Here is a 25,124-nt window from a genome sequence, read left to right on the forward strand (position 1 = left end):
ATAAAATTCCAACAATCATTCATGCATAATCATGTGTTTTATATTTGTGCATAATTGCGTATTGATTTACATTATTCATTTTAAACACTTGCCTTCCAGAAATGTTTTCATAACTGTGTGCATTTATTTTATGCAAATCGACCCGAGAATGGCCTGAGATGTATGTCCCCAATGGACTGGCTCAGTGGCTGAACAGAATGTCTTCCGGAATATTACGGAAACTGTCAGCACTTTAGAACGTCCGTGCACATCATTTCCAGATGATTTCTTATATATTAGCTCATGTCTACCCCGTGACAAGCCCATGAGGTCAATTAATAATCGTAATGCAGAGGATGCATGTGGGAATAACTGAGAGAGCTTCATTTCACGGATCTATGTCCATGGTGTTTATACACACCGCTGCATGTCACAGATGGGGTACCCAAAGCATCTACTGACTCTGCCCTTCTCCTAGGTCAGCCGAGGCTGACCCTGTTGTAGTTTGAGTGCTTCCTCAAAAGTTCACGTGTTGAAACTTAAATTCCATGATGCACCAGTGTTGGGTGAGAGATTTAGCAGGAGGTGAATGGATCCTCGTGAGTGGAAGGCTGGGTTGCTCAAGGGCCTGGGTTAATTCCCATGGCACTGGATCAGCTACTCCAAGAACAGGTCATTACCAGTTGAGGCTAGCAGGCATCTTGGCTCTCCTGCACATACCACTCGCCCTTTCTGAGAAGAGCTAAAGCAGCATGAGGTCCTGTCAGCTGGATGCTGTTGGACCTACCAGCCTGCAGAGCCAGCAGTGCAAGTAAACCTCTTTCCTTATAAATTATGCAGCCTCATATTCTGTTGTAACAACAGAAACTAAGCCAGACCTTCCTGTTCCTTACCTACATTCTCCCTCTTCTCTAACTGAGCACACTCAGTGCTCAAAGCATCTTTACTCACCTAACCCAGCTCCTCTCGGTTAGAAATTCCCCCACACATTCCCACTCCCCCTCTAGTGGTTCCCCAAGGGCCCCTGAATAACTGGAGGAGGCCCCAGTGGATACAGCACTTCCTTAAAAGACTCAAATTTCAAATGTAAACTATACGCACTTTTTTCATTCTAATCTACAATGCATACTCCTTGGATTTAACAGCAGTACCCGCTTTAGTTTTCTCCATCTAGGAAAGCGTGCTACAGCCACCCAGGCTGCAGCTTTGCAGAGCCCTTGGCAAGCCGCCTCTTCGCCCCTCGGAGAGACTAGACAAGGGTCCAAGGCAACCCGTGAGCTCTGTGGAGTTCAAGACCCCAACAGCTACCATCTCCTACCAGTAACAGGCATCACTTCTATTTTAAAAGGGAAGTTTCTAGAACATAATCAAGGAAAAGGGTCAGTAAAATTATGAGAAGTTTGACCAGTACTGTATTTTTCTTTTAAAACTTCTCAATAATCATAAGCTGCTAAACTTCAAGAAGTTTTACAACAAAACCTGCAGCAAAGATCAACCAGGAGCCAAAATTCCCCCAGAACACATCTGGAGAACGTACGCCCCTCTACTCCTCAACTCTGTGCCCAGCATCCGAAAGCTCTTCCTAGCTCTCTGACTGGCAAATTCCTGCTCACCTTAAGCACTCTGACTGCCTCCTTTTAGAGACAATTTCCACTCTAGTAGGAAATGTTTTCCTCTGCAGATCTGCAGCACTTAGTACAGATGTCTACCAAATTTCATCACGTGTGGTCTTTGTGGGTTTCCTTGTTAGTCTCCCTATCTAGACTGGGAGATACCTGAAAGTATTCATCTGAGCATGCTCAGAATCCAGCAAGTCCACAGCTGGAGCCCCATAAATATATGTGGGATATACTGATAGTATAACAAATGATCATTTCTGAAAATAAAATATGCAGCACCCCATGCCATCTCCATGTAACTCCAGTCAAGAAATCTCTCCTGACAGAGAGGGTACAATGATAATAAGCTTTTCCTTTGGCAGGGGCTTGGGAGGTAACCGTGGCCTCTAGAAGAGCTCAGTTAGAGTGGGCAAATGATCCCTGGAAGTGATTCTGTAAAGGAATCTGTATCAGCCAAGACTCTGTCACACAGATCCCGCTGGAGCGCCATGGGGTCTCTGATCCAGGATGCTGAGATTTCATCTGGGAAGATCTGGTAATGCTTCAAAACTCAGTACATCCCAGCAGCAAAACACAAGTGTTTACATATTTCATCACAGCTGATAGAGACACTTCTCACTGGGATCTCAGGACAGTTACCCTCTGTAAGTTACAGCTCAGCCCCTTTAAGGAGACCGGCTGACTCTGTTCTGCAGTTCCCAAGTCAAGAGAGGCAGCAGAGGCAGCTAAGGGACCTGTGAGTTCGGGGTGGGCCTTCTTCATCCCTCTGGCTCTACTCACCCTGGGCCAGAGGCCACGCCCTTCAGGAGCCTTCTTGACATCCAAGGAGAGAGCCACTACAAAGCTAAAAGTGAAGGACCCTTCTGTGAAGCATGGATGTGTCCGGTATTTTTTCTTTTTTAATTCTCTCAAGCCCCTGTGAAGTGGGCTTCTATTCTCCATTTACACAGGAGAAATCAGGGCTGTGCTACAGTTTTCTGAAGGCCACTCCACAAATACACGGTGTTTACTGGCTGGGACATTCAATGTCTCCTGGACCACGTGAGACTGCATCCTTTCCCCACCCCACCATGACCTGGCTGCTGAAATTCATCTTCACGTGCGCTTTTCTGGCCCTGGAATGATGAGGACACGCAGTGCTTACAATGTGCTATTTTCTACATTTTTCTAATGTAACAAGGTTTGTAAATTTTCACCTCATTAAAGCTACTTTTACACCTTAACTTTTCCTCATACTAATTGGATTCCTTCAGAGGCCCTTAACGGGTTCAAGACGGGGACTGGAATTTGTAGGTCTTGCTGCCTGGCAGCTCTGATTTAATTTCAGTAGTAACAGGATCTATAAAAGTGATTAGGTCCATCTGCACCACTAGTGGTTCAGGCCTCCTAAAGGGACAGTCATGCACACAGGACCAGCAGCTCACAGTGTTGGGAAGGCGTTTAAAGATGCAAAGGGACCGAACACAACAAGCCTGCAGCTGTCCACCAGGGGCCACCAGGGCTGCAGAAGGCTCCTCCAGGCACTCGCACACACTCCTTGGTGGAGTGGCCCCTCCACCATCACCTTGTCCAGCCCCCACAAGGATGCCTGCGGAGCAGCGGGCACCCCGCTAGAGCAGCCCTGACTGCCTGACTCCCCACATCACGAGCCACCTGTGGAATGTGTGAGCTCAGCGGCTGGACCCTGCCTTATGGGTTATTGCATGAAAACGTGTAGGGTCCAAAGTCTAGCTTTGGAGTCTCTTAAAGTTCTCTCTGTTGTTTTTATCTCATCACAATGAGTACGGTGCCCATTCCATTAACAGGAAAGTCAAGCCTCTGATTGCTTAAGAAACCTACCAAGGATTAGCCATCCAGAGACCAGCAAAGACAGAAGCTATCAAAATCCCAAATAGGAATCCTGAACTCCTTAAAGAAACTGAGGAGCTTCTCTATAAACTGCCATCCTCCACAAATGCCCTGGAGCCTTCCCGCTGTCTCCACCCCAGTCTGCACAGCCCCTCCACTTCCTAAAATCTGGCTCCCATCAAGGAATCAACATCAGAACTTCCTTCCGCCTCTGTCCCTCTGCCCTTCCCCCTGTCCTGCAGCCGATACTCTGCAAACAGCAACTGACTCACACAGTGAAGCACAGGACAGCAGCGATTTTATCTCACAACTTTTCCTATCCTCAAACATGCATTCAATATATAAAACAGGATCCTGCTGGAGGAGGAGATACACATTTAACACAGGTGTAATATGAGAACAGCCAGGACAAGTAGCATAACACTCATCAGCGTGGGAGCGAGGATAACTATTTACAGGGTCATGAATATCACTGATCATTTTATACATCTTTACCTGGAGTGCTCAAGTGGTCCTTAGCACTTCCTACCTGGGTGGCAACAAATTGTCAATCGCACCTTCTCTGCCATATTAATCCCTGCTCGTGAACATCACTGTCTGTCGCTTTGTCTCACCCCACTCCATCCCTGCTCCGGAATCTAAGAGAGCAGACAGAACCCACTCCCCTTACGGACCATACATCAGACCCCCCTGCAATGAATGAAACGCTTCCACAAAGGACTGGCACTGCAGGAGGGCTACACCAATGCCAAAGAGTACAGCGTCCTCCAGAGGGGCAAAAGACAATTTGACATGGATACTGCACAGATTGCCACCGGTAAGGTTGGAGGCAGGAGGCCAGGCCTTCGGAAGCTGCCCAGGGGAAGGAAAAGTGCCTCTCTGGTGTGGCGGCCGCGTCTGGGTGCAGGGCAGCCAGTATCTGTCCTCCACAGGAAGGGGGAACTGCTCAGCACGTGGATGGGAGTGGGCAGTGTGGGCACCCAGCCCTCTGCCCAGACAGACTCAGCAGGCACGAAGCCCAGGGCCAGGCCTCTCCCGGAGAAACTACAGGCGACGCCACGCACAAGTGCCCTGGAATGCTTTAGTCTCCTTAACTCCAGGGAAACTGCAGCGTGCCCGGTGCTGCTCCTGTCCGGTCTTGAGGCGGATTCCGGACTCCAGATACTTTCCCTAGAGTTCCTAAACTGAGGGGAAGGCGGGACCCAAGTACCCAGGCACAGGTGGCTGGAGCTGGAATCGCGACCCGCACTGCCTCCTCCCGAGCAGCCGGGACCCGGCGGGCGGCCAGGGGTCCGGGGAGCCACCCGCCACTGCGTGCAGACCCGGGGCCGCGGCAGGAGCCCGCAGCCGCGCGGACTCACCACGTCCATGATCTGCAGGAGGCTGAGGGAGAAGACGACGGTGAGCGGCAGCGAGTCGTTGGCCACGGGCCTCTCCAAGGGGTTGTAGTTCCTGACCAGCTCCCGGTAGAGCTTCCTCTGGAACTCGCCTTGCAGGGACACTTCGGGGGAAGAAGAGAGCCCGGCGGGCTGCTCAGGGCAGGCCGGCGGGTGCAGCCTGGCCCCGGCCCGCGACCCCTGCCCGGAGCGCCGCGGGGGGACCCCAGCTGCCCGGCACCGAGCGCGCGGGTGCGCCGGGACCGCGCGAGGAGCGCAGGAGCGCGGGGCTGGAGCGCGCTTTACCGTGCAGGAGCGAGGCGAGCAGCGCCAGCCCGGCGCCTCCCCGCCCGCCGCGCATGCTGCTCCCGCCGCTCCCGCCGCTCCCGGAGGCTGCGCCGGGGCCTGGGCCTGCGCCTGCGGCCGCACAGCCGCTCCGGCCCGGCTCGCGCCTTTAAAGAGCCGCGCGCGCTCCCGCCGCCGCCCCCGCGCCTCCACGTGACGCCCGGCCGAGCCCACGGGCGGACGCGCCCCGCGCCCCGGGCGCCCCCGCGCGGACCCTGCGCGCCGCGCCTTGGGGACTCGCGGGGGCGCCCGGGCGCCGGCTCTCGCCCCTGCATCTTTTGCCCCGAGGCGCCTCCCTTGTGCGCTCTGGCAGAAGCTGTTTCGAGATAATTCTGAACCCAGTCCTCTGGATTCCCGCCCCTGTGCCGGTCGCCAGGCGACAGCGGCCAGAAAGCCGACTTGGGAGGACTGCGCCCGACCTTCCGGAGCACCCCGGGCTCCACCCGGGGGCGGCCAGGCGCCGCGCACTGGCAGCGAGGCTTTACAGGGCATCGCGGCTCAGTTCTGGGCTCTGCTCTGGAAACCCCAGGCTTAGGCTGTGGGGGAGGAGAGGCGCGGCGAACTTGGGAGATGGAGTCTAGCAGGCAGCCTAATTGAGTCCCATTTTCTTTTAAGAGAGAACCCGAGGACTGCAAAGTTAACTCCATTTTCCTCCTGGAAGAACAGCCAGAACTTGGTGATCTTACCAAGACTTGCGGGGAGACGGGGTTAGGAAGACTTCAGATGTATTGCGTGCAGATCCCAAGTCCCCAGTAGGAACAGCATCCTTAGGTATTGCGAATGTGTATTAAAACAAATAAAAATAAAACAAAAAAATCTCATCTAGGCCTTTTTGAACCCAAGGCAAGGAGAGGCTCAAGCCATTCACCAGCTTCAGCATTGCAAGGGAGCATCCCAGGTAGACAGTCCTTGGGGTTCCAGAGGAAGCTTGGCTCTGGAAGGGAGGAACCAGGGACAGGAAAGGGCTGACTAGGGCCTCCTGAAAGACCAAAGCCCAGGCCAGGTCCTTGCATCAGGGAGGGGGCGCTGACTCCCCCCTCCCGCAGACCATCCCCCAATGCCTGGACTTCCCTAGGTCGACTCAGGGGACCAGACAGCAGCCGCAGTGCCCACGTTGCTGGGGGGAGGCGCAGAAGGCGGGGATGACTCTGAGAACTAGGGAAAGGCTCACAAAAGGTGCCTGAGCTTGAAGGTGCCCCAGCAGCACCAGGAACGGGGTGCTGAGCCCAGTTACTTGAAAGAGTGATGAAATGCAGCGTCCTCACATGAAGTGTCTGGAAGCCAGTTCACGCCAATGCACTGGTAGTGTATAAACAGCTAATCGGTACAGGTTCTGATGACTGGGAGCATTGACGCTTTGGGAAGAAGAGTTCATGCAAGCGGGGGCAGGGGACCAGGGCTGCAGAGCAGGTGTCCCAACAGGGGAAGGAGACAGCGGGAAGGAGGACGTGGTGAGCTGAAGGGGTTGGCGTCTGGATGTTGGGTCGTCCATCTGCCCAGTGTGACATCACTAAATAGGCCCTGGGGAAAGAGGAATGTGCTACAAGAAACCCAGCATCCACAGAGGAAGCACAGAAGACTGGCTGGAGCAGCGCCTCCCCTGGGCCCCCGAGTGCAGCCTGCTTGAGCCCTTCCATGTCCCCCTGCCTTGCGTGGGAGAGGGACAGGCCCCCAGAACACCCATTTCCTCAGGGTGGCCACTGCCACCACATTCTGGACTCCAGAATGTCTTACTTACTTGCTCTTGCCCTCGTAATATCAGAAGCCTAGAAGTAAAACCCTTGCAGGCCTGACAACAGCTCAGAAACTTAGGCATGCAGTGTCCTTTGCTGGCCTCTGGAGGACCGGGAAGCACAGTTCACCCACTTGGTTCAGTTTCTAACCGATGTGCTCGTGGGAAGATCCATTTCAGTCTCCACCATGCCAGTAAGGAGGTCTGTGAGTCTGGCTCTGTTCAGTTCCCCTGAGCCCCGGACTGGTGTTTCACGTGTAACATGAAGAAGTGAATTCTTCTAGGAGCAACGCTATGCTCCAGGCTGCACCCTGCTGCCCATTCCCAGCAGTAGGAAATGGTAAGGAAGATGTGACAGAACACTGATGCATCGCTAAGCCTTTAGAGACAAGGCCGAGAACAAACACCAAATCCTCGCTCAGAGGGTGATGTTGCTACCCTAGTCACAGGAGAGGCAGACCGTCAAGGCTGAAACTCTAAAGTTTTAGCATACTCCAGCGAGGCAATTGACCTTGACCTACAAAAGATGGGATATTCACTCAAGTCTAGAGCTTGAGAAGTTTTCATTCTCTGTCTAAAAGATCAGGAAGACACAGCGGTTACCCTTGCAAGCGGGAGGAAGCATGTTTTCTGCTTGGCCTCTGGAGAGGGATAAAGGCTAATCATATATTTAAGACCCCCAAAATGCGACAGGGTTAGGTGTATGTTCAAATGTGTAGCACCCAAATAGTTTAGGATTCACGGATTCCTCTGGGGAAGGCTTAGGTAACTTCACACAGGGGAAGTTTTCCAAAAGAAAATCACCATGCAAACAGGAAGAAAACAGGCCACATCATAGGATAGAGTCAAAAGTAAGAATAGCCAGGAAAACACGTGTCCCACAGTTTGACATAACAGGACAATTTGAAAAAAAAAAGAAGCATAAAAAGTAATAGACTGAAAATGTTAAAGTTATTGACCATGGTGAGTAATAGCTGCAATTTCCACTGGCTTAATGACACCATCAAGGTTTATTTCTTCCTCAAGTGACTTTCCTGGGTGGCCACTGTCCTTCTGAGGCTTGCTTCAACCACAGAGCGGATATGAGAAGCTGAGAACCTTTTAATACTGATTAAAAGCTTCCAGGCTTCTCCTGATCATGGACTTGACTACTGCTGAATGTAATTTGTTAGTAGATGGTAAACAAATTTTCTATTACACTCATGAGGAACTTTTTATAATTTTCTTTTCTTATAAGGTCATTGTTCAATTTTGGTAGAAAAATTACGATTGTCACAAAATAAATTGAAAGATGCTTCCCTCTCTGGTAGTTTCTGAAGCTGTGCAAGATATTTCTTCTTTAAATGTTGAGAAGAGTGTCCAATAAAGTTATGTGCCTTATAAAGCTACATTTACAATATTCAGGTTTTTTCATCCAGTATGTAGAAAATATTCTACCCTGGTAGACATTCTATATGCTCTCAAAAATAATCCGTGTTTTCTTACAGAAAATTGGAGTAGATGGTGTTTACCTCAATATGATAAAGGCCATCTATGACAAACCAACAGCCAGCATCATATTAAATGGCCAAAAACTGAAGGCCTTCACCTTAAAATCAGGCACAAGACAAAAATGTCCATTATCACCACTCTTATTCAATATAGTACTGGAAATACGAGCCAGAGCAATTAGAAAAGAGAGAGAAATAAAAGGGGTAAAGATAGGAAAAGAGGAAGTTAAATTATCATTATTTGCAGATACATGATACTCTACATAGAAGACCCCCAAAACTCCATTGAAAGACTCCTAGATATAATAAATAAATTCATCAATGTAGCTAGATACAAAATCAATAGCATTTCTATACACTAACAACAAAATTACAGAGAGAGAAATAAGAGAAGCCACACACTTGACCTTAGCATCCAAAAAAAAGAAAATACTTAGGAATTTATCTCATGAAAGAAGTAAAAGACCTATACACGGAAAACTATAATACCCTGAAAAAAGAAATTGAAGAAAATCTCAGAAAATGGAAAGACATACCTTGTTCATGGATAGGGAGAATAAATATTGTGAAAATGGCCATTCTCCCAAAATGGCTATGCAGATTCAATGTAATCCCAATGAAAATACCATCACCATACCTCATAGACCTAGAGAAATCACTCCTAAAGTTCATCTGGAACCAGAAGAGACCTAGAATAGCAAAGGCAATCCTAAGCAGCAAAGGCAAGGCAGGAAGCATCACAATCCCTGACTTGAAATTATACTACAAAGCTACTGTAATAAAATCAACATGGTACTGGAATAAAAATAGATCTGAAGATCAATGGAATATACTAGAATATACAACCACAACTACCAACACACTCAACCACCTTAAATTTGATAAAGGGGCCAAACATGTTCACTGGAAAAACGGCAGTCTCTTTAATAAATTGTGTTGGAAAAACTGGCTCTCCATATGCCAAAAACTCCATATGCCATGTCTATCACCATATACTAAGATAAAATCTAAATGGGTCAAAGATCTGAATATTAAAACAGAAACACTAAATCTGTTGGAAGACAAAGTAGGTAAACATCTTGAAGACATAAGGGTAGGTAGAGAATTCATGAGTAGGAATCAAACTGTGGGAGAACTACTTCCCAGAATCAATAACTGGGGTCACATATTATTAAAAGGTTTCTGCATGTCAAGAGAAATCTCCAGCATAGTGAAAAGAAAACCCACAAACTGGGAAAAAATCTTAGTGAACTGTCCCTTAGACAAAGGATTTCTGTCTAAAATATATAAAGAATTTAAAAAAAATCAGATCCCCGAAACTCAAAGACCAATCCAAAAGTGGGCATCTGAGATGAATACACAGTTCTCAGATGAAGAAATACAAATGGCAAATAAATACATGAAAAAAATGTTCATCATCGTTAGTCATTAGAGAAATGCAAATTAAAACCACACTGAGATTCTATCTCACTCCAGAAAGAATGGCCAGGATCAAGAAAACCACCAACAACAAATGCAGGAGAGGCTGTGGGGAAAAAGGAACTCTCCTGCACTGTTGGTGGGAGTGCAGACTGGTACAACCACTGTGGAGGTCAGTCGAGATTCCTCAAAAATCTGGGATTGGAGGTCCCATTCAACCCAGCTATTCCACTTTTGGGCATATTCCCAGAAGAACTGAAAGCATCATACCACAGTGATATATGTGCACCCATGTTTATAGAAGCACAATTTGTAATAGCCAGATCTTGGAAACAACCTAAGTGTCCATCAACTGAGGAATGGATAAAAAAGCTGTGGTATTTTTATACAATGGTGTACTACTCAGCTATAAAGAATGATCACATTGAGATATTTACTAATAAATGGGCACAACTTGAGACCATATTCATAAGTGAAATAAATCACACTCACATGTATAAATACCATATAGTCTCCCTACTGTAAGAAAGAGTACATAAGAGTACATAAGAGTTTAGGGTAAGAGTACGTAAGAGTTTAGGGTAATCATGATTCCCCGTTATATTGTTTTGAAGTCTTATAATGATCGCAGTTGTAATGTGTTTGTCCTGGTTTTTTGATTTTATTATCTGTGATACTATGAACAGCTAGTTTGAGGGAAACAAGTCATTATATTAGCCAGTACCGATATAATATCATCTTACTCTGGAGTCCTACCATGCTGTTGCTCTTCTGTTTCCATTGGCTCTGTCATGTTGTACCTTATTGGATTGTATTACGTGTGAGAGTATAAACAAATTTCCTATGGAAAATGAGATAATATAGTAGCCATTGTTTGTTTTCTGTTATTTGGTTCTGAAAACCGTGGTAGTTACTGTTAATTATGGGTTGTCTTCTGGTGAAATACTGTGTTGCTTACCTTGTTCTGTTCTGATCTGTTCTGTAACATCCTGTTTTGTCTTAATCTCTTTAAAAAATAATCCACGTTTTGAAGTTGTTGAAAGTAGTGTCCTGTTAGTGTCAGTTAAATAAGTTAGTGGTACTGTTCTACATATTGTCTATCCTTATTAATTTTTAAGTTTTTAAAATGTTACCTTTGATGATTACCCTAATCTTTCTTTAATTCTTCCAGTTTCACTTCATGTGTTTTAAAATCGCTTTATTACCCATGTAAGAATTAATGATTGTTATGTTGATAAACTGGCCACCTTATCCCTATGAAATAATCCTCTTTAATTCTTATATTACTCGTCATATAATCGCTTTAATATTAATATAGCCACATCGAGTTACTTATGCACACTGTTTGCATAGTGTACCTTTCATTTTATCCAATTATCTTCTACTTGCAACTTGTGACTTCATATTTAATGGAAATAGCATACAGTGAAGTGTTGCTTTCTTTTAGTCTGTCTCAGATGTTATTTATAGTGTTTAGTCCATTTATATTTACTATAATTATTGATTTAGGTGGTCTATCATTTTGATGTATATTCTCTAGTTACCCAGTCTATTTTTGTACCCCTGTTCCTATTTTCCTGCCTTTTTGTTTATTGTTAATCACAATTTTATACACTATTTTATTTATTTTTATTTTGCCTTTTAAATTATAGCACTGTACATTTATCATGTAGAATTGCAGAATGTACCATTAACTTGGGTGTATTTGTTATGATTGTTCTTGTACTACATCCTATGAATTGTAAAAATCTAATAATAACACAGTTCCATTTACTTTTCCCATTCTTTGTACTATTACCATGATATCCATTACCAATATGTCATTAATAAACTAGTTTTTATTTAAATAATGAGTATGAATCTTTACATATAACTAAGAAAAAGAAATACTTTATGTTTATTAACATTAACTATATTAGGAACTATTCATATTTTCAAGTAAATTCAAGTTTCTAGCTCATATCCCTGAATCCTTCAGAACTTTGTTTAGTATTTAATTTTAGTGATATCTTTTGAAGAACAGACATTTTAATCTTCGTGTAGACCAAACTGTCAACATTTCCAACCGCATTGTGTACTTTTGTAGTATTTTGACAAAATGTGATGATCTTCATGTAGTACAATTTTATTTTATGTATTTCAATTATATATTTTCCATTTATATTTCATGGTCTTTGTGTTTTAAAAATACTTTCTCGTGTTCTTTTGTAGGATGTTTACTTTCCATCTTTCACATTCAGATGTGTAAACCATTCTGTGATTCATTTTTGTGTATGCTCTGAGACAGAATAAGATTCAAATAAATACCCTAGAACTGTTTATTGGAAAGACCATCTTTCTCCATTGGGTTACATTTTTCACTTTGTCACATTTCAAATGTGAAATGTGTCAAATCTTATGACAATACGTGCATAAGAATGTCTCTCTCACCTTGGGCATTTTTGCCTTTCCATGTGAATTTCAGAACCAGCTTACAGATTTTCACAAAAACTCTACTATGTAAACCTCTTGTATTTTGTTCTCCATACTGACCTATAAATCACATGTGGTGAAATTGCATACATTTTAAATGAAAGCTATAACAATAAAATGGGTTTCATGTGACCCTTTACAAATAAAGTAACTGGGCTTGGGTTTAGCTCAGCAATATAAGCGCCTGCCTTGCAAGTGCACGGTCGTGAGTTCAATCCCTGGTACCGACAAAAAGAAATACATAATAAAATAAAGGAACTAATTTAATAATATGTAGTCAGTGAAGAAATAACGCATGTTTGGGGGGAAGAGCCGTTTTTGTCACGCATATATTGTTGAGCAAACTTTCTGTTAAATATAGTGTTGCTTCTTTCATTCTAATGCAGTAAAAATGCACCCTGGCCTGGGCCCCCATGGTTTCTGGTGAGAAGTCAAGTGTGATTCAAGTCGTTGCTTCTTTGGAGGTTATGTGTCATCTTTCTGCAACAACTTTCAAGCTTTTTTCTTTGTCTTTAGTTTCCAGACTTTGAGTATGATGTATCTTGGCATAGACTTCTCAGTTTATCCCCTTTGAATTGCTTTTGGGCTTCTTGAATCTGTAGCTTTATGTTTGTCATTTTGTTTTGGCCAAACTGTGAAAGTTTTAGCTGTTATCTCTTCAGATGTGTTCGCAGGGTCACAGTCTCCTTGGATTCTGACACTATAAACATGACCATTATTTTCTGGGGTACTGTTCCTTTGTCCCTGTGGGCTCTTCAGATTGGATCTTTCCTATTGATCTGCCCTCAAGTTCACTGATTTTTTTTGTCATCTCCTTTCCAGTATTGTCACTATAAGAAGTTGTTAAAATCTCAATTATTGAACTTGTTCAGCTCTACAATTTCCATCTGGCTCTTTGAACTTGTTTTAAGAAGTCTTCCAATCACTTATCTGAGTGCTTTTGAAATACCCGTTCTGAAGCCTTGTGAGAGAATGCCTACACCTTACCATTGAAGTGCCTTGATTATCTTTTGCAATGGATGTGGAATTTTAGTGGGGGGGTTCTTTACATGCAGAATAATTTTGGATTTTATACTTAGTACTTTTAAACAATACTAAGTTATCAGAGCACGGTCGTATTTAAATTCTATGAAGAAAGTTGGTGTTTATGTTTTAGCCGCCTCTTATCTAATGTTTCAAGCTTTTCAGTGCTCTGATTTATGCTGGACTTGTCCCACTCTGCCGGAACCTTAGCACAGGTCTGCGGATTATCTCCGCTCTCAGAGTCTTTAACACATTGTTTAGGAGCAGATTCTCACATGCACAATCTAGAGGGAGTCCAGCAGTTGAGAAATAACTTTATGGTATCAGTTTGCTAAATGTGTGCTTTCTGTTCTCTATTTTCTGTCTCACTGAAGTTACCCTTGTAGTCCTCTAGCCAGAAGTGTCCAGTTCCACAAACTCTAGAAGGCCACACAGTGCAGATTCCGCTGTCCTGGAGACGTAGCTACAGCAGGTGTCAAGGGACTCTCCCTGCCCAGCTCTGCGTCGCTGGCTGCTCGTGCTCTCCTGTGATCCCTATTACCAGAGCTGCAACGGTAGAGAGAAAACCACAAGGGATTTCTTTCACAGTCTGAAATTCTCTCTTCTGGTGTTTGAGCCCAAAGTAGTACATTCCTTACAGAATTCTTTATCTGCACCACAGTGCTGAATTCCACCATTCCGGCTACATGGAATTCAGGCAGGAAAACATGCCAGGAAAAAAAAATGTTACCAGCACTTAACTGATAAATTGTGCTCTGATGGTTGCTCAGATCTACTTACTGGTATTTGTTTTTTCAAAGTATCCAAATTACTCCCTGCGAGTTCTGTTCAGGTTTTCTGCACGTGTGGCCTCCTAGAGTTTGTGGAACTGGACACTTCTGGCTAGAGGACTACAGGTGTGACTTCAGTGAGACCGAAAATAGAGACAGTAGAAAGCACACGATTAGCAAAGTGATACCATGAAGTTATTTCTCAGCTGCTGGACTCCCTCTAGATGGTACGTGTGAGAATCTGCTCCTAAACAGATAATCCCCACATCTGTCATTTAGTTTCTTGGTAGTTTGCATAGAAAGTTAGAATTGTTCCCTTTCTTTATATGACTGCAAAACAATGAACTAGTTCTTAAGAATCCTTAAGGTTAACTGAATAAGGGTGTGTGTGTGTGTGTGTGTGTGTGTGTGTGTGTGTGTCCCATGGGGTAGGAAGGCTGGTGTGTGTACTGCATCCTCTCTAGAACCCATCTTAACAGCACCTTTTACACCTATTATTATCTAATGTCGCCAACATAGTCTAGATAGACAATATTTAATTTTATCAACATACCATTTCTGAACTCCTTCCTTCCTATTTTTCTTATGAACAAACATCTTTAGTACTTATTCTAGTGAATGTGTACACAGTGTAAGTTTCCTGTTGTATTTACAGATGTCTCCATTTTGCAGATTTTTATCAGAGTCACGTGAGCACAGAGTGCAGTTTAGATCAAAGGTGTCACTTAGTAGAATAGGGATCATTGGGGAACAGGAGGGGAACTGGGGGGCGTAGATAGCAATGGTGGAGGGAGGGGGAGGGGGGTGGGTAGACATAACCAATGTATAACGTATGCCTGTACGAAAATATCGCAGAGTCTTGTTACTTCATACACCCAAAATGTGCTAATAACCATAATTTTAAAATGTGCCACTTAAAGGGACATAAGAGAATGCTTTTTTAACCTCAGTCATAACAAAACAGGATCCAGAATTTTCAGAAGGCTAAAGCTGCCTTCTCACGACAGGCAACACCCTCCCCTTGCAAAAGTGACTACATAGTGCTCTAGGTTTTGTGAGATTCCTTATTTCTTTTCATTTTAATTCTGTTACCTAATTGACGAACCCTAGTCACCATAGTGTCACTTGACTTTTACAATGTATCTGTTTCCACTCTGTATCTTTTTGCCCTTAAATTTGTTATTGTTGAAGAAATCAATGTGTGGTCAAGTCTGTCAGTCGTGTTCCCAAGGTACAGTTGGAGCTTTTCCTTTGCCCTCTCTACTTTTTGCAAATTAGTAACTGAGACTATAAACTTAATCTGATTCAGATTCACATTGAGGGGCAGATTATACCATCGGTGTTACTGTGTTCTTTGTCGAGAGGCACATAAAGCCTGCTTATCTTGCTTTTTTTGTGATTTAGAGCCCCGGATTCTTAGTTAGCACATTTAGATTTTTAATCTGTCGGTGCTGGAAAATGGCAGTGCTCTAATTCCATAATTTCTCCTCACTTAACTGTATCTCCACATCTGCTGTTTAGCTTCTTGGTAGTTTGCATAGAAAGTTAGAATTGTTGTTCCCTGTATATAGAAGACTTCAAAACAATGAACTAGTTCTTCAGAACCCTTAAGGTTAACTGATTGAGGGTGTGTGTGTGTGTGTGTGTGTGTGTGTGTGTGTGTGTGTGTCTGTGTCTGTATTGTGACTCCATTCAGATATCCAACTTTAGGTACCTACAATCCGAGAAGGATGCAGATACACAGCTATGACCTCCGTCTTCCTGACTGTACACCTCTGACCCCCTACTGCCTGTTCCTGGGAGAGGCAGAGCTTTGCCCGGGGGGCTTCTGGTCCCCTTGCTGGACATTCCTCCCTGGCAGTCACTCTCTCCCTCCTTGCTTCTCTTGGGGGCCTGCAGTCTCACTCCCTTGTATCCCACATGGCATTTCCTCCATGAAAACCCTTGCACGTCTAACCCAGTCTTGGCAGCTCTGTATTGCAGCATGTCACAGAGTTACACCTGATTTCTCTTTGACTAGCATCATTACCTGCACTGATGCTCCAATTGCCCAATCGTTAGTGAGTAGAAGATTCTTTAGGTGGACTCCCACGTCCTTTGAACACGGTTGATGGTCTTGGCATTTTATAAGATGGCTTTTTGAGCTCACAAGCTTTTGCACATACTCTGCCCTAGATTTGGAGTCAGTGACTTTAACCTCTTTCTAAAATATCTGGTTTCCTTTACTTGCAATCATTACTTTTACGCCTCTGTAGTAGACAGATCTAAGATTATCGATCAGCCTCTCTCTCTCTCTCTCTCTCTCTCTCTATATATATATATATATATATATATATATATATATATATCCATCTATTTATAAGTTCTAATTCAGGATTACAGAGTGCTTAAACTTTCTCCTTTAAATTTTCAGCTCCTAAAATGCCTGGTTCTTGAAGTTCTTGGAGATAATTAAATCACAACAGTGAAAGAATTACTGGTTTTCTTTATTTCACATCACAAGCAAAGCACATTTAAACCAACAATAGCAACATTGTTACTTGAAATTCAGATTTAGTATTTTTTCTTACTTTTGCTTCTGCTTTTTAAAAAGTTTCCCAGTGTGAGCATTGCCAGAGCACATAATCTTTACATAATATACACACTCTGTCTGTCATATCTGATCTTCAGGTTTATTTGTACACAGAAATACACTTTAAGAAAAAAGAAATACACATTTACCGGTCCCCATCAATCCTCCTGCCAGTATCTCTCCTGTAATCTCATATTCTTTGTACATTCCCAAGGAAATGTTCATGGAAGATATTCCTTTAGTTATTGCATATTGATGACAGTTTTCTCTCTTCGTACTTGAAAGTCACTTTGCCCAAATATAAAATCCGTGGACCATTTATCAAAAGTTTAAGTATTTTGAAATACATTATTCCTCTCCTTCTGACATAAAATGCTGCTCGTGAAGGGCCTGATGGCAGTCAAACCTGCTTTTTGTCTCACCTTTTTTCTTTAAAGTCTAACCCTTACACTCCGTGTCTTGATATTTGTTGTTCTACACTGACTTTCCCAATTACACGCCATATTCTTTTATTCCACAATTTCAAGTCTTCGGGTTTATTTTTCTTTTTAAAATAAACACAACTCCTGGCACTCGTTTTGCTCCACTACCTTGGATTACTCCTTTGATTTGCACTAAGGTGTTATTTTGGTTATAGTAACACACCTTTACACCATCACTTTCACTCAAATCCTTTACGAATCTCTTTAAAAAATATCAACTACATTTTTCTTGACATTACATATATTGGTTAGTTGTTCCATATTAACGTATAAAGTGATGTCCTTCTAAAATTTCTTTTATTCCTAAATTTTATCACCTACATGTGTTCACTTATGTTTTATATCCATTTTTAAAAAATTATTTAAAATGGCAAGTTATAGGTTTCATATATTAGTATATTTCTAATCCTCTCATCAAGATGTCTTTCGGCAAGCTGTTTTTTCTTTTCCTTTTTTTCTCTAATTTCTTTCTCCTATAAAATCATCGTACGGTTGTGATCGTACGTCTTGACCGACTTTGTATGAAATGCACTCCTCACTCTAGGGTGGACTGAGGCAGGGTTGAGTGTGTTTCCTCCTGTTACAAGACACTGCTCTGGCTGTGCGGTGAGTCCGCCTGACCAGTCAGACTTTCCCCAGAACCCTTCACTGTATTTTGTTGCTGTTCCTGGGCTAGAGAAGTTCAGTGGGAGGCTTGGACGAGGGGAGGGGAGGGCAGACAATGGATTGCTCCGCATGGGCTCCGCCATCCCACCTGGCAGACCAGGCTGCTGTGGAGCACACAGCTGTGCCTCCAGTGGCGTGGCAGCAAAGACCCCTGTCCAGTGCTCCAGAGTCCCAGTGTGACCCCACTCCCCCCACTTTTTCCCTCAGCTGTCTCCCCTGAAAATCAGATTCCAGCACCTAGTGTAAGCACAACAGCCTGATCAATTCTGCTTAACTAGAACCCAGGATTTGGACACATACACACACACACACACACACACACACACACACACACACACACACATATCAGGCAGTGTGACACTCTGCTGTTTGAATGAGTCTAGATCTGTTCCCCTCCTGTCTTGATTGCTTTCTTGGAGCTAATAACACAGCCCCACCGGCACCGTGGTGAGAGGTTTCTTTGTGGACATTGTTTTGGAGGTCCAAATTCGATTGTTCACATCTATTGATGGCCTTTACTGGTAAAGACTGGACATGGAACAGAGGAGGCCAGGGTGAAAAAAAGTGTGTGTGTGTGTCCCCTACACTCTCCTGATACGCCCAGCACTAAACCACAGTGGCCTCACCCTGACCATCTCATCTATCCCAATCACCTCCCAAAGCTACCTGAAAGCCCTCTGTCAGATCATTTTCTTCATGCCTCACAGTGGGAATTAAACTCTAACAATATTTTGGGAGAAGATGAACCATATTCCAACCACAGCACCTTCGCAAATCTGTATTCGGATTCTTTCTCCTGTCCAGATCAAGTTAGTTACTATGGTTACCACTTACTTCTCACTGGGACACTTTCTCTGGAAACAGAGGTTGGTTTATCACTGAGAGCTTGCAGGACCTGGTCTGCTCTGTGCCCCTCAACCTGACGAGCTCCTCCTGTCCACGCTTGCTGGGAAAGGGAGCAAATCTCTCCCAGTACCTGCTGCGTTCAGGAGAAGGCCTGCTGGGATTGCGGGAAGTAACCATCCGAGTTTGCCTGGTAACTTGTGCGGTCTGGTACAAATGAAAGCATAGGATGCCTTTCAAAGAGAAGAGAAAGAGTTTTGCTGTTTAAACGAACAAAAGATCTTTTCCTTTCTTCTATGGTCTCTCTGCCAGCTCGCTATGGTTCTCTCTGCTGTCTGCATTGGACTCCCTTGCACATGTGACTACTTGGAGAGCGAATGGAGAGCCTCATGAACACGGGCTGCCGTAGACTTTGTGTTTCTTATACAAGAGATGATATGGGCTGTGGCCCCTCCAGGGGGAGAACCACAAGTCTCCTGAGATCCACACTGTGTTGGAACTTAGGGCGCTCGGAAACCAAGCAACCAGCCTGCCTCCCTGTTAAGCAATAGTGAGCCTATATGTGCACAGGCTGAGAGTCAAACACCCCACTTCCCCTGCCCCCTATTAGCAGATGGAAACCAGAGATCTGAGCATCTCTTGGGAAGTTGACCATATGCAATATAGCAAATAAGGGGGATTTCCTTCTACCATCTCTTTGAAGGCAAATATTTTTACTGCTCTTCTGCTTTATTCTGATTAACGGTACTGCTCTATCCAATATTCTGTTTTGATCAGTTCTATAATGTTCTGTATTTCATTTTATTCTGCTATACGTGATTGAAAGAACAACTATTGTGAAGATAACAAGATATACTGTGATACCTATTACCGTTATCCCGGGAACCTGCTGTGAAGTTCTGTACCAATTTCACTACACTGTCTCAATTGGCTTTGTTCTGTCTTATTCTGTTGTATTTTACTACCTTCAAAATAATAAAAAAAGAAATAATGTGATATTTAAGCTTGTGTGTCTGATTTATTTCACATACATTATTGTCTCAAGGTGCATCTGTTCTCCTTCCTGTGACTCATGTGTGTCTTTCCTGTATGGATGTGTAGTATTCCCTTGGGTGTAAATATGGCACACGTGCTTTACCTGTTCATCTGTTGATGGACTTACGGGCCGCTTCCGAGATTTAGCAATTATGAATTGTGCTGCTATAAACATGGTTACACATGTATCACCATAATGTGATACCTTTAACTCTTTCGGAAAGACACCTAGAAGAGGAATAGCTGGGTCAAGTGGGATTTCAATTCTTAGTTTTTTGAAGATTACCCACACTGATTCCTGTAGTGTTTGTACTAGTTTACATTCCAATAATGTAGAAGGTTGCCTTCTCTATGGATAGGCAGGATGAATTTCGTCCAAATGGACTTACCACCAAAATTTACAGATTTAATGTAATCCTGATAAAAATACCAACAGCATTTTTTCACAGCAAATTCATATGAAGCCAGAATAAACCCAGAACAAAAAAAAATAATCCTGGGCAATGAGACAGCTCTAAGCTTCATGTTGTCAAGAAAGCTACAGTGAGGAAAGCAGTATGGCACTGCCACAAAAACAGACCCGGGGGCCAGTGGAGCAGGATGGAGGTGCAGAAAACCCCAGGCACACTCAGCTGTCTGACCTTTGACAAAGGGGCCAAAAACACATGCTGGAGGAAAGGCAGCCTCTGTAACAAATGATGCCAGTAAAATAGCCATTCACACGCAGATGATTACAGCTAAACCCACGTCTCTTACTATGTACTAAAATAAAATAAAATTTATCAAATATCTAAATATGTGAACATAAATAATCTGCTGCAAGATGAAATAGAAAAAAGCTCTCAAAGTCATAGGCAGAGGCAAAGACTTTGCTGAGCAGCACCCCCATTGCACAAGAAGTGACATCAAGAATCAACAAATGGGATCATACCAAATCAAAAAGCTTCTGCACAGCAAAGGACCAACCCAAGAGAGAAGAGAAAGCCTACTGAATGGGGAACATTTTTGCCAGCCATTCCTCGGACAGAGGACTAATTATGTAGACTACATAAAGAACAAATCTTAACATCAAATAAAAAATTAACCTACAAATGGGTCACTTGCCCATGACATTAGTCCAGTTTTAATCCCATTGTTTGGAGGGGCGCTGCTGGGAGCTGACCTGAAGGGCCTCATGCTTACTAAACATTCGCTTTCCATTTGAGGCACACCGCAGCCCCTGCCTCAGAGTTGTACAAAAGTTTCCAGACACCATTGTTTCCTATTGACATTATAGAGGCCTTGGGAGGTCACAGTGCATCTTCATTCTTGTATGCTAGGCTTTTTGGGATACTACATTATCTAGCTTTGTTGCTATCTATAGAATTCAGGTTACATTCACCCCGTTTTTTGTATCCATTGGAAATATGAAGAAAATAAAAAATAATATTGCCACTTGCACCATTCTTGAAAGAATTTATTTAGAACTTTATATAAAATTCTGTCATGGCCTGGGAAGATATTACTCCACACCAGTGCCATGTCTCATATTTACTCTGGGAGCAGAAGGCTTCTTCCAGCTCACCAGCTTTTGTTTTGCTGGGTTTCTTGGCCACAGATCTGATTTTCCTGCTTTATAGCCTCACTGTACATTTTCAGGTTTTTATTTCCTGGCTTAGAAGTGTTTTCTCTATGTGACTGAAGGAAAAAGAGACTTCAAAATACAATCTTTCAGGCTGCACGTTGTGGTGCACAACTATAAGCCCAGCACTTGAGAGGCTGAGGCAGGAAGATCTCTGTGAGTCTGAGGCCAGCTTGGGCTACATAGCAAGTTCAAAGGCAGCCTGAGACCCTGAGCCAGAGGAAGAGCTTGTTGCAAAAAAAAAATCTCTTGAGGCTGAATTAACTTAAATCTGAAATATGTGTTATTTAACTTTCTGTCTCTGCAACACTTACCATAGTTCACATATGAGGAAAAAAAGTTTACTTTGGCTCACGGTTTTAGAGACGTCATTCATGATGTGTTGGCCCCATGGCACTGGGCCTGTGGCACCATGTTGTGGCAGTAAAAGAAATCATCTTATGCTGAGAAGCACAAGAAAGAGGCCAGCATTCCACTGTCCTACTGGAAGGCACGTCCCCAGGTACTCGGGTTTCTCCAAGCAGACTCCCTCGTAACAGTACCACGCTGGAAACCAAGTCAGACCTCGGGAGACAGCCCAGATCCAATGACAGCAAGATTCCATATAGTTCAGGTCTAAAATTCTCGCAAAATTTCTATGCACGCTGGGCTTGTGGGAGGTGATTGGTCATGGAGTGCTGCCCTTATGGGTGGACTAATTCCTTAAAGAGTTCACAGATGAATCTGCGGTCAGGAGACGGGATGTGGCGGGAAGAGGCGGGCCACTGGGGTGGTGACAGCTCTTCCCTGTTCCTGCTACCTGGCTATTGTGGGCTTAGCCGCTTTGTCCACCAAGCACTTCTGAGTGGAGCCAGGTGACCACGACTGAGACCTCTGGAGCTGTGAGCCGCATAAGCCTCTCCTCCTTTAAGTTGGAGGTGCCAAGTATTTTGTCCTAATGGCAAAAAAGTGACCAACACATTTCCATATGCAGTACAGCAAATCAGTGAATATCAAGAACTTCGATAAACTCCAGGATCTGAGGGTTTTAAGGAAAGACATCCTCCAATAAACAACTCGGGGGAGTCTAAGTGGGTGCAACTATTTAGGAAAGGAATTTGGGAATACCTACCAAAGTTTTAATTTGCATCCTTTTTTATATAATAGTTCATAATATATCTTACAGCATCCAGAGTAACTTACACATCAAAGGGCACGTTAAAATATTTACTACTTACAAAAGGAAAAGAAACTTGCCAGAAGCCTATCAAAAAGAGACCAGCTGAATAAAGGGTGACATTTCCAAAAGCTGGAATGCTACACAGCCTTAGAAAGGGTAGATCAGTATACACATACAGACGTGGACACAGTTACAAGGTGTTACTGATAAAGACACAATGGCATCCTGCTCCTGTAAGATGACTCCAGAATCCATTCAAGGAGCAGTTGGAAAACGTTAATTATAGTAATTAGAAGTAAGATAAGAGACACCACTACATCTACAGCCTTTCACACTGTTTGCTGCTTGATTAGCACATCAGTAACTCTGCTTATATTCTAAAACTTTCCTTTCCTTGCAGGTAGCAGTATAAAATGGGGCAGGTGCTCTGGCAGAGAGGCTTGAGCTTCTTTAGAAAATTAATACACGGGAGCAACTTGTGGCTCAGGAGGGCTCACACGGCCTGCTCAAAGCTCTGGCTTGATCCCAGCACCACGAGGTAAAAGGTAACCGCATGATTACCATGCGATCCAGAAATTACACCCATGATCATATATCCCAGGTATATGCACCTTCACTGGTATATGCATGTTCATATATAACTGTACCATGATTTAGTAGCTCCAAATTGGAAACAATCTAAATGTCCAATAAATGGTTAAACTGTGACACAACAGTACCAGGCACTACTTCGGGGTGACCTGTGATAAGCACACATCAGGTCAGATGGATCTTGATGCAATTATGCTGAGTTGAAGAAAAATCAATCCCCAAAGCCTACATACTGTGTAATTCCATTGTATCTCTCTTTAAATGGTAAAATTATAGAAATAGAAAAAATACCTTAGTGGATACCAAGAAGACTCAGGAAGATAAAACAGCAACCATGAGGGGTATTTATGACAATGTAACTCTTCTGTCATTCAGTTACGATCATGAACACATAAAACTATATGCGTGATAAGATTGCATACAAACACCCCCACGAGTGCATGCATACTTTCCTTAGGAAAGGAATTTGGGAATACCTACCAAAGTTTTAATTTGCATCCTTTTTTATATAATAGTTCATAATATATCTTACAGCATCCAGAGTAAAGGGAAAATTCGTAAATCATGAAATTCTAAACCAGGTAAGTGGACTGAATTAATGTTCACTTCCTGATTGTGATATCATAACACAGTTTTTCCAAATGTTGCCCGTGGGAAAACCAGTAAAGGGCACACTGCTTCTCTCTATAATAGTTCTCACAATGCCATGCGCCTGTGTACAATTATCCCCCAAAAGTTTAAGAACTCAGGCTTTTAGAAGATTAGTTTTGTTCTCTAAGCAGATTTCATAAATTATTTTTGATACGTCATTATAAATATTTCATATATTTGGTTTCCATTACAAATTATATTTTCTATTGCCTATTATATTTTCTAAGTTGTTCTTACTGGGTTAAAGGCATAGAATTCATTTCTATTACTAGCGCCTATTTTATTAGATAATATTATTTGTTCTCAGATTGTCAGTTGAGCCTCTTTTGCTATGAGTTTTCAATGTAAGTAGTACTGAGTGTTTTAATATCATTTTAATGAATGTATTGAGCAAATCATAACAGTTTCTTCCTTAATGTGTATTTAGGTAGTAAATTACACTGGTGAATTTCCTGATAATGAAAACAATAATGTGATGTTAATCATTTCTGATGGCATTCTTGTTCCCTAGAATAAACTCCTCATAATCATTTTGTTTCATTAAGTTAAAAATACACTATTGGGTTCCATTAGCTAACATTCAGTCTCTGATTTCTCAAAGTATGTGTACCCATGAAATCAGTTTGTCATTTTCCTAGCTTGTAATTTACTGCTCTGTTTTGGCCCCAAGGTTATTAACAAGGTTACAAAGTGAGTTTGGAAGTTTATTTTCAAGTTGTTCTCAGCAATAGATTGTGTGAAATCAGGCTACACTTCCTGAGTGTGTGTGGAATTTTCCTGCGGACGCCACTGGCTGGGCCTACAGCTTCTGGGCAAAGGAAGAAGCTGATCACTATTTTAATACGTTTGTTTGTTACTGGTCTTTACCATATTTACTTTCTGCTACCAAATTTGCCATTTCAAGTTTCCTCACTTCACGTAGGTTTTTTATAATTGTCTTTTATAGTTGTTCTAATCAAAGAATTTTAATTGAATTGATTTTTAAATTACTCAAATAAATGCTTCAATCTTGTATTAGCTTTCCATCATGATGACAAAATAACTGAGACAATCAGTTTAAGAAAGAGAAAAACATTATCCTGCTCACCGCATCAGAGGTGTCAGATCACGGTAACCAGGCTCTGATGTTCGGGGCCTGTCTTGGCACAATGCATCCTGAAGTAGGGTTGGTGGAGGAGCCCAGCTCATCATGGTGACTAAGAAGGAGAGAGAAGAAGAGGAGGCTTGGGTCCCCACAGTCCTGTCCAAGGGCACATCCCAAAGATGTCACTTCTTTTCTCCAGGCGCCATCTTTAAAGGTTTCCCCACCTCCCACTGGTGCCCTTGGTTGGTGGCCAAGCTTTCAACATGGCCTTGAGCCGAGCCACGGTAATCTCCGATAAGCAGAGGTATCTCCCAGTACTCCCAAACCAGTAACGACTTCTCACTTAG

The 25,124-nt window shown here is 43.3% G+C and overlaps 1 protein-coding gene across 9 annotated transcripts in view; it reads right to left on the reverse strand.

Annotated features, from left to right (window-relative positions):
- LOC100720640 (neuronal acetylcholine receptor subunit alpha-7) overlaps nt 1-25,124 on the reverse strand; it is a 231,025-nt gene that overhangs the window by 102,288 nt on the left and 103,613 nt on the right. For 4 of the 9 annotated variants that reach the window (XM_063249847.1, XM_063249848.1, XM_063249846.1 and 1 more), the window contains 2 exons: nt 24,781-24,889; nt 4,808-4,947 (listed from right to left, as the gene is read on the reverse strand). The exons of 1 other annotated variant lie outside the window; for it this stretch is intronic. In XM_063249847.1, coding sequence (XP_063105917.1) covers nt 4,808-4,816 — 9 coding nt within the window. In that variant the 5' untranslated portion in view covers nt 4,817-4,947; nt 24,781-24,889. Of the gene's footprint in view, nt 1-4,807; nt 4,948-5,128; nt 5,286-5,586; nt 5,683-24,780; nt 24,890-25,124 lie in introns of those variants that run through there. 4 more of the 9 variants (XM_063249851.1, XM_063249853.1, XM_063249844.1 and 1 more) reach the window with 3 other exon arrangements.

Source organism: Cavia porcellus, unplaced genomic scaffold, assembly GCF_034190915.1.
Source record: "Cavia porcellus strain 051 isolate PalLab524CR breed Dunkin Hartley unplaced genomic scaffold, mCavPor4.1 scaffold_6, whole genome shotgun sequence".
NCBI classification, from domain to species: domain Eukaryota; kingdom Metazoa; phylum Chordata; class Mammalia; order Rodentia; family Caviidae; genus Cavia; species Cavia porcellus.